Source organism: Nerophis ophidion, linkage group LG11 (genome assembly GCF_033978795.1).
Source record: "Nerophis ophidion isolate RoL-2023_Sa linkage group LG11, RoL_Noph_v1.0, whole genome shotgun sequence".
NCBI lineage: Eukaryota > Metazoa > Chordata > Actinopteri > Syngnathiformes > Syngnathidae > Nerophis > Nerophis ophidion.
In genome coordinates, this window is record NC_084621.1 from 42429242 (window position 1) to 42440520 (window position 11279).

General features: G+C 36.7%; 1 protein-coding gene across 1 annotated transcript; it reads right to left on the bottom strand.

Moving 5' to 3' along the window:
- Nucleotides 1-1380: 1380 nt before the first annotated feature.
- LOC133562122 (phospholipase A2 inhibitor gamma subunit B-like) lies at nt 1381-9407 on the bottom strand. Its single transcript, XM_061916030.1, has 5 exons — nt 9093-9407; nt 7839-7958; nt 7616-7762; nt 2301-2411; nt 1381-2226 (listed from the first exon to the last, which is right to left on the bottom strand). Exons 1-5 carry the CDS (start codon nt 9145-9147, stop codon nt 2027-2029), a joined length of 633 nt encoding a protein of 210 aa, XP_061772014.1. The 5' UTR covers nt 9148-9407; the 3' UTR covers nt 1381-2026.
- Nucleotides 9408-11279: the final 1872 nt, after the last annotated feature.

The window sequence follows — 11279 nt, forward strand, 5'->3', positions numbered from 1 at the left end:
CAACAAAAAACACGTCTTTAAAGAAAAAAAACAAGACATATGTGTTCTTGTTGCTCATAATGATTGTGAACGACAGGCAACATTTTTTTTAAATATATATATATATATATACATATATATACATATATATATATATATATATATATATATATATATATATATATATATATATATACTGCATGTATACATATACTTGTCCAGGGTGTACCCCGCCTTCCGCCCGATTGTAGCTGAGATAGGCGCCAGCGCCCCCCGCGACCCCAAAAGGGAATAAGCGGTAGAAAATGGATGGATGGATATATATATATATATATATATATATATATATACACACACACACACACACATATATGTGTGTGTGAGTGCATTCATATATATAAAATATATATGTATGCATATATGTACTGTATAAGTATGCATATGTTTGTTTGTATGTATATATATATATATATATATTAGTGGTGTGGGAAAAAATCGATTCGAATTTGAATCGCGATTCTCACGTTGTGCGATTCAGAAACGATTCTCTTTTTTAAATAATCTTTTTTTTTTTTTATCAATCCAACAAAACAATACACAGCAATACCATAACAATGCAATCCAATTCCAAAACCAAACCTGACCCAGCAACACTCAGAACTGCAATAAACAGAGCAATTGAGAGGAGACACAAATACGACACAGAACAAACCAAAAGTATTGAAACCAAAATGAATATTATCAACAACAGTATCAATATTAGTTAGAATTTCAGCATAGCAGTGGTTAAAAATCCCTCATTGACATTGTCATTACACATTTATAAAATTAAAAAAAAATTACAATAGTGTCACAGTGGCTTACACTTGCATCGCATCTCATTAGCTTGACAACACACTGTGTCCAATATTTTCACAAAGATAAAATAAGTCATATTTTTGGTTCGTTTAATAGTTAAAACAAATTTACATTATTTCAATCAGTTAATAAAACAATTACAAAAGCTTTTTTAAAAAGATCTACTACTCTGCTAGCATGTCAGCAAACTGGGGTAGATCCTGCTGAAGATCCTATGTATTGAATGAATACAGACAGAATCGTTTTGAATAGAAAAAAAATATCGTTTTTGAATCGAGAATTGCGTTGAATCGAAAAAAAATTTGATTTATAATAGAAAAAAATAATTTTATAATCGAATCGTGACCCCAAGAATCGATATTGAATCTAATCGTGGGACACCCAAAGATACGCAGCCCTATTTTATATATATATATATACATATAAACCAGGGGCACTCACACATTTTCTGCAGGTGAGCTACTTTTCAAATATATATATATATATATATATATATATATATATATATATATATATATACAGAGCCAAAAGTTTGGACACACCTTCTCATTCAATGTGTTTTCTTTATTTTCATGACTATTTACATTATAGATTGTCACTGAAGGCATTAAAACTAAGAATAAACCCAGGTGGAGTTATGTACTTAACAAAAAAAAGGTGAAATAACTGAAAACATGTTTCATATTCTAGTTTCTTCAAAACAGCCACCCTTTGCTCTGATTACTTTTTTGCACACTCTTGGCATTCTCTCGATGAGCTTCAACCACACCTGTGAAGTGAAGTGAAAATAATTTCAGGGGACTACCTCTTAAAGCTCATTGGTTAGAGGGGTTAAGGCAGTTCTCAATTATTTTCTGTTACACCTCTCCTATGAAGAAAAAAACCTTTGAAGAAAAAAACCTTTACACACCCCCACTCTCTTTAACCTACAAAACAAAAATAGATAAAACAATGTGTGCCAATTTATTTAAAACAAAAAGAGGAAGTCAGGACTAACGGCTACAATGGGCATGTATTGTAATGCACAGCTTTTCAAAGCAGGTTTTGAAGCGTGTTTCTGCATGATACTGATAAAACATTTTCCCCGGGGGCACACGGGCTATCCCTGGTATCGCACCGCACCCACGCCCCCCCCCCCCCCCCCCCCCCCCCCGAGGGGGTTTCGTCATACTATTTGAGAAGAACTGTGTTAAGATAACATCGCCAAAGACAGGAGTGGTGTGAGCAATATTAGAAGGGCAGCTCTTGGTGTATGACCAGCACTGTTGCAGTAGTCGCAATCACAGCAGGTGACCTTTGCTCCTATGAGTGCGGACACGTGTTGATTGTTGGAGCACATTTGCTTGGAGGCACAACCTTTCATGGTTCTTCTCTGGCCATTGACATCCACTGAGAAAGAAGGTTAGCTCATATTTTTTAAAATGTTTTCTTTGAAATGCAGGTTTGTACAGTAGGTCACTTACAAGTCGCTGAGATGCAATAGTGCTCGTTGCCTAGACAGTCTAAAGAGGTGTCGCAGTGCAGCCCGTTACAGCTGAAACATTTATTACCATTGGACCTGGACTTACTGACATCTGTAAGACAAACTCAAGTAGTTATCTCAAACACACACACACACAGATTTACATACACATATATACACATACAGTATATACATATACGAGGGCTGCCAAACGATTAGAATATTTAATCGCGATTAATCGCATTTTGTTCATACCTGGCTCAAAAGTAATCCTGATAATCACAGATAGGTATAAATCTTCATCATTAATAAGTGTACCTTTGACAGATCATATTCAGGAGTGGTGGTTTCATATTGCTGCATGACAATGTTTTAACTTTCTCTCTATCTATTAATTAATAAAATGTAATATTGAGCCTGCTAATAATTCTGAAATTGAGGACTCGACCAGGATATGTTATAAAATAACGTACACAATATTCCTAAACTGATGTACAACAATTTCCTTTTGTGCAAATATAACATAAGAACATTCCAAAATATATTTGACAAAGCATGATCGTAATGTAAGACATTTTTAGTTTAATGTCAGGGCTTCCCCTAAATTGCCATAATAACTCTGGCGAGGAGGGGCTTGGTCAATATGATGTCATCGTATATAAATATATATATATACATACACATACATATATACATATATATACACACACATAAACACATATATATAGTATATACATACACATTTATACATATATATATATACATTTTTACATATACACACACACACATATATACATATACATATATACATATATATATATATATATACATATACATATATACATATATATATATATATATATACATATACATATATACATATACATATACATATATACATATATATATATATATATACATATATACATATACATATACATATATACATATATATATATATATATATACATATACATATATACATATATATATATATATATATATATATATATATATATATATATATATATATATATATATATATATATATATATATATATATATATATATACACACACACACACATATATACATACAGTGAAGAAAATAAGTATTTGAAAACCCTGCTATTTTGCAAGTTCTCCCACTTAGAAATCATGGAGGGGTCTGAAATTTTCACGGTAGGTGCATGTCCACTGTATGAGAGATAACCTAAAAAGAAAAATCCAGAAATCACAATCTTTGATTTTTCTAACAATTTATTTGTGTGATAAAGCTGAAAATAAGTATTTTACTATGAAGCCACATTGTTGTAACACGTGGCTTGGCATTGTTTTGCTGAAATAAGCAGGGCCGTTCGTCCATGATAACGTTGCTTGGATGACAACATATGTTGCTCCAAAACCTGTATGTACCTTTCAGCATTAATGGTGCCTTCACAGATGTGTAAGTTACCCATGCCTTGGACACTAATACACCACCATACCATCACAGATGCTGGCTTTTGAACTTTGCCCCTATAACAATCCCGATGGTTATTTTCCTCTTTGTTCTGGAGGACACCACGTCCACAGTTTCCAAATATAATTTGAAATGTGGACTTGTCAGACCACATAACACTTTTCCACTTTGCATCAGTCCATCATAGATGAGCTCGGGCCCAGGGAAGCCAGCAGCGTTCTTGGGTGTTGTTGATAAATGGCTTTCGCTTTCAATAGTAGAGTTTTAACTTGCACACACAGATGTAGCGACCAACTGTAGTTACTGACAGTGGTTTTATGAAGGGTTCCTGAGCCCATGTGGTGATATCCTTTACAAACTGATGTCGTTTTTTTATGCAGTACCGCCTGAGGGATCGAAGGTCCGTAATATCATTGCTTACGTGCAGGGATTTCTCCAGATTCTCTGAACCTTTTGATGATTTTACGGACCGTAGATGGTAAAATCCCTAAATTCCTTGCAATTGCACTTTGAGAAATGTTGTTCTAAAACTGTTCGACAATTTGCTTACAAATTGGTGACCCTCGCCCCATCCTTGTTTGTGAAAGACAGAGCATTTTTTGGGAAGCTGCTTTTATACCCAATCATGGCACCCACCTGTTCCCAATTCGCCTGCATACCTGTGCAATGTTCCAAATAAGTGTTTGATGAGCATTCCTCAAACTTTATCAGTATTTATTGCCACCTTTCCCAACTTCTTTGTCACGTGTTGCAGGCATAAAATTCAAGTTAATGATTTGCAAAAAAAAAAGTTTATCAGTTTGAACATCACATATGTTGTCTTTGTAGCATATTCAACTGAACATGGGTTGAAAATGATTTGCAAATCATTGTATTCCGTTTATATTTACATCTAACACAATTTCCCAACTCATATGGAAACGGGGTTTGTATATAAATATATATACATATTTGTGTATATATATATGTATGTATGTGTATATATATATATATATATATATATATATATATATACATATATGTATGTATGTAGGGACCCCCCCATACAGGGTGATCGGCTGCAATAAATGTCGAGTGTGTACAGTTATTGAATTGTTAAATGAATAGATAATGTGGGAGTCCAGGCCATCGGCAAGCCAACAGATAGTCATAGAGCAGGGGTCTCAGACACGCGGCCCGTGGGCCAATTGTGGCCCGCAAGACGTTATTTTGCGGCCCCCACCTTGATATGAAAGTTTAATGTTAGTGCAGCCCACGAGTTTAATATGAATGGCGCTTGACAGCGTTGTGTTATTTGGGTCCAAAATGGCTTTTTCAACGTTCTGGGTTGCCTACCCCTGCGTTAGTGGAAACGCGGCAAATGAGTGAAAGCGACAGAGACGTTGCCATGGAGACAAGGGTTTTCTTACGTGCCTGGCTGCAGTCACACGGCGACACCTGTCCGTAATAGTCCCCGATAACCTGGACCAATTCAAACCGTTATTTGTGTTTTTATTGTTTAATTTGCATTGCCTCACACAATGAACTCTACATATACTGTATTTCTACAAACCCTGTTTCCATATGAGTTGGGAAATTGTGTTAGATGTAAATATAAACGGAATACAATGATTTGCAAATCATTTTCAACCCATATTCAGTTGAATATGCTAAGAAGGTAAAATATTTGATGTTCAAACTGATAAACATTTTTTTTTTTGCAAATAATCATTAACTTTAGAATTTGATACCAACAACACGTGACAAAGAAGTTGGGAGAGGTGGCAATAAATACTGATAAAGTTGAGGAATGCTCATCAAAAACTTATATGGAACATCCCACAGGTATGCAGGCTAATTTGGAACAGTTGGGTGCCATAATTGGGTATAAAAACAGGTTCCATGAAATGCTAAGTAATTCACAAACAAGGATGAGGTGAGGGTCACCACTTTGTAAGCAAATTGTCGAACAGTTTTAGAACAACATTTCTCAATGAGCTATTGTTGCAAGGAAGTTGGGGATTTTACCATCTACGGTCCGTAAAATCATCAAAAAGTTCAGAGAATCTGGAGAAATCACTCCAAGTAAGCAATGATATTACAGACTTTTGATCCCTCAGGCGGTACTGCATCAAAAACTGACATCAGTGTGTAAAGGATGTCACCACATGGGCTCAGTAACACTTCATAAAACCACTGTAACTACGGTTGGTCGCTACATCTGTAAGTGCAAGTTAAAACTCTACTATGCAAAGCAAAACCCATTTATCAACAATATCCTGAAACACCGCCGGCTTGGCTGGGCCCGAGCTCACCTAAAATGGGCTGATGCAAAGTGGAAAGGTGTTCTGCGGTCTGACGAGTCCACATTTCAAATTATATTTGGAAACAGAGGACGTGGTGTCCTCATGAACAAAGAGGAAAATAACCATCCGGATTGTTATAGGCGCAAAGTTCGAAAGCCAGCATCTGTGATGGTATGCGGGTGTATTAGTGCCCAAGGCATGGGTAACTTACACATCTGTGAAGGCACCATTAATGCTGAAAGGTCCACACAGGTTTTGGAGCAACATATGTTGTCATCCAAGCAACGTTATCATAGACGCCCCTGCTTATTTCAGCAAAACAAGTGTTACAACAGCGAGGCTTCGTAAAAAAAAGAGTGTGGGTACTTTCCTGGCCCGCCTGCAGTCCAGACCCGCCTCCCATCGAAAATGTGTGGCGCATTATTAAGTGTAAAATACTACAGCGGAGACCCCTAACTGTTGAACGACTGAAGCTTTAAATAAAACAAGAATGGGAAAATATTCCACTTTCAAAGCTTCAACAATTGGTTTCCTCAGTTCCCAAAACATTTATTGAGTGTTGTTAAAAGAAAAGGTGATGTAACACAGTGGTGAACATGTCCTTTCCCAACATGTTGCAGCCATGAAATTCTAAGTTAATTATGATTTGCAAAAAGAAAAAATAAAGTTTATGAGTTTGAACATCAAATATCTTGTCTTTATAGTGCATTCAATTGAATATGGGTTGAAAAGGATTTGTAAATCATTGTATTCTGTTTATATTTACATCTAACACAATTTCACAACTCATTTGGAAAGGGGGTTTGTATATGACGGCAGATACCACTGCGGGAGCCGTCACTTTTTTGCGCTCGCTATCTCGGTACTTTCCCGGCTATTATCCGCCGACCGCCGTGTTGCTGTAGGGACGAAAAGTGGAGCGACACACATTGCGGAAAAAACATTATTCTCCATGCGTCAACAAAATACAAATATATTCCACAACCGCAAACCTATCTTTTTCAAAGCCTGCAGTGAAGAGAAAGGTTTGTGATGAGCAAAGACAATTCAAGGAAAAGTGTGAGACGCAATACTTCTTTGTTGAGCACAGGGGCACCCCGACATGTCTTATTTCCAGAGAAAGTTGCGGTGCACAAGGAATACAATTTCAAACGTCATTATACAACTAGACATGCTGAGGAGTATGCAACATTTTTTTTAAGAAATCTTTTTTTGCGGCCCAGCCTCAACCAGACTCTTCATCCAGTGGCCCCCAGGTAAAGTGAGTTAGAGACCCCTGATAGAGGGATCTTTTTCTGGTACGCACAGAACCTCATAACGTCTGTGTGGTTGTGCAGCAGTACATCAAAGAGCAAGAAGGACTTAGAATTGCTGACAATACAATTTTCGGCTCATATTTTACTACACAAGCGCGAGTTGACCACATTAAATCATGTTGAATGATATAATGTTTTTCGCTCTTCCAAAGGACTGATTTGAAAACGTGTTGATAAGTTCCAAGCATAACCATTTCCACTAAGTCGATAGTTGACTAAAGTAACAGCGCTTCCATAGGAAATCGAAGTGTTACCAGGTGCAGGTAGCGTGTTGCAGAGGTCAGTGGTGCAACATTTGTTGGTGAGTAAAGTTCTGCTCTCTCCAAAATTGACAGAGGCATTTGCACAGTGAACAGCGGAAGTGCAGCTTTTTCCTTTGATATCTGCAATCACAGCATCGTCTGCAACACGTCATAAAGTGGATTAGAGCAAATAGCAGTAAAAATGTCCATTATGCAAAGGTTTAAAAACATATACCATGATATACGATAAGTCGAAGTGCACCACAGCGATCCGCCAGCGAAGGGCACTCTTTAGTCGCATCAATGCAGGAGCCTGAGCTTCCTGCTGCACACTCATAACACTTCAGAGTGTCAACTGGAAATACAAAAGTGCAATATTACATTTTAATGGTGTATGACTTGCATATGAAATAAATATTAACAACTGTTTATTTTATTTCGAACATGAGTACAATACAATTATAATGTGATGCATCACATATTTCCAGTTCTTTCATTACAGCATGTCCAAAAAGGAGTAGGAAGAAGCAGAGTTTATTTCATCTATACCCCTTTTCAGATCACAGCATTTTTATCACATTTCTTTCTCCTCTGTTTGTATCACAACAGTGAATAAATAAGTAAACAAATATTAAATACATAATCATTATCTCATTTATTTAAAGGTTCAAGATGTTTGTTTTCTTCTTTGTACTTTGTGAACGCTTGCGGTTCAAAGTCTCTTAATCACATTTGTGCTATCTTTTGATTTTCTTGCTTAATCCACTCCATAATTTTAAATCCACATATTAATATGCTAAAGGTCTCAAATGTTGTACGTGCATATATATGTTTTAAATTAGATTTTCCTCTAAGTTTATATTTCTCCTCTTTTGTTGTGAGGAATTGTTGAACATTCTTGAGTAGTTGCTTTGTATATTATTTTTAGCTGTTTGCAAATGCACCAAGTCATTGAATTTCAATATTTGTGATTCAATAAAAAAAAAGGTTGGTATGTTCTCTAAATCCAACATTATGTATTATATTTGATCTGTTTTGTAACACAGTTAGTGAATAAAGGTCACATTTGTAGTTGTTTCCCCATAATTCTGCACAATAACTCATATTTAGTAATGCTAGCAAGCAGTAGAGAATATGAAGTGATTTTTGGTCCACAACATATTTTGCTTTATTCATTATTGACGTGTTTCTTGCTACTTTATGCTGTATTTTTTGTACATGAGGTTTCCAGTTTATTTCATCGTCTATTATTACACCCATAACAGTGTTTTCTTTTAACCTTTGAATATCTACTCCCTCAATTTGTATTTCTTTCCCTTCTACTGTTACCGAATAACGTATTTTTCGTTTTACTGAGATTTAAATAGTTTGTTTTTCTCAAATAATCTTTTTAATTTTTTTATTTCTTCTATTATTATTGTGTGATTACTTTTTTTTTTATTTTGAAACAAAAGAAAGCACAAAATGACAAAAAATAGTAACCACTTGCCTTTAGGGAGGAGAAACATCCCAAAGAATAGCAGGAGGTGATGCATGTTGTCCATGTGGGAAGCTCAATATTTTTTACAGTGGCTCTGGTTCATCTTTAAGCCATAAAGGAAGGGGTGTTTCATCCATTGACCACTCCTACAGTCCTCTTCCTTATTGAAAAAAAGTATCTCCACAAGAAGAGTTCTGCACATTTCACAAACTAGCATGCAACCTATGCAAACAAAGGAAAATTCAAGGCACTTGGAGTGACAACTGTCAAATATACACATCTTAGACCTAGAGGAAGCCCAGTTACAGTATTTTAACTATATTTACATATATTAGGGCTTTCAAACAAAACGAGTTAACTCAGGTATCAATCGCAAAAAAAATATCACATTACTCGAGAACAGGGGTCCCCAAACTACAGCCCGCGGGAAGTCCAAAGTTAAAAAAAATTCATTACATTATTTTATTTTTAATCTTAATCTTTTTTTAAATCTGTCCTTTCTAATCCCTTTTACTCCTAGCCACTCAGGCAAATCATATTGTCGAAAAATGCATTTTCCCATCGATAACATCATCAGCGGCAAGTGCGCGCTTTCAATTGTCAATTAGTGCGCGAGGACTATATATATATATATATATATACATATATACACACACTATAAAAACAGTACCACTTTATATTTTCCTTTGTTTGTTGGGGCAACACGGTGGAAAAAGGGGTTAGTGCCTCACAATACAAAGGTCCTGAGCAGTCCTGAGTTCAATCCCGGGCCGGGATCTTTCTGTGTGGAGTCTGCATGTTCTCCCCGTGAATGTGTGGGTTCCCTCCGGGTACTCCGGCTTCTTCCCACCTCCAAAGACATGCACCTGGGGATAGGTTGATTGGCAACACTAAATTGGCCCTAGTGTGTGAATGTTGTCTATCTGTGTTGGCCCGAATGCAGCTAGAATATGCTTCAGTGACCCCCCCCCCCAAATCCAGGAATTCACATTGTAGGAATTTTAAAGAACTTATTTGTAAATTATGGTGGAAAATAAATATTTGGTCAACCATTCAAAGCTCTCACTGATGGAAGGAGGTTTTGGCTCAAAATCTCACGATACATGGCCCCATTCATTCTTTCCTTAACATGGATCAATCGTCCTGTCCCCTTAGCAGAAAAACAGCCCCAAAGCATGATGTTTCCACCCCCATGCTTCACAGTAGGTCTGGTGTTCTTGGGATGCAACTCAGTATTCTTCTTCCTCCAAACACGACGAGTTGAGTTTATACCAAAAAGTTATATTTTGGTTACATATGACCACATGACATTCTCCCAATCCTCCGCTGTATCATCCATGTGCTCTCTGGCAAACTTCAGACGGGCCTGGACATGCACTGGCTTAAGCAGGGGGACACGTCTGGCACTGCATTATTTGATTCCCTGTTGGCGTAGTGTGTTACTGATGGTAACCTTTGTTACTTTGGTCCCAGCTCTCTGCAGGTCATTCACCAGGTCCCCCCATGTGGTTCTGGGATTTTTGCTCACCGTTCTCATGATCATTTTGACCCCACTGGATGAGATCTTGCGTGGAGCCCCAGATTGTGGGAGATTATCAGTGGTCTTGTATGTCTTCCATTTTCTGATAACTGCTCCCACAGTTGATTTTTTCACACAAAGCTGCTTGCCTATTGTAAATTCACTCTTCCCAGTCTGGTGCAGGTCTACAATTCTTTTCCTGGTGTCCTTCGACAGCTCTTTGGTCTTGGCCATAGTGGAGTTTGGAGTCTGACTGTTTGAGGCTGTGGACAGGTGTCTTTTATACAGATAAAGAGTTCAAACAGGTTCCACTAATACAGGTAACGAGTGGAGGACAGAAGAGCTTCTTAAAGAAGAAGATACAGGTCTGTGAGAGTCAGAGATCTTCCTTGTTTGAAGTGACCAAATACTTATTTTCCACCATAATTTACAAATAAAATTTTTAAAATTCTTAATATGTGAATTCCTGGATTTTTTTTCACATTCTGTCTCTCACAGTTGAAGTGTACCTATGATGAAAATTACAGACCTCTGTCATCATTTTAAGTGGGAGAACTTGCACAATCGGTGGCTGACTAAATACTTTTTTGCCCCACTGTATATAAATTATCTTCGCATAGCACCTGGTACACGGTACAATAAAAACTAACATAGTGGAAATAATAGTACAACAAACT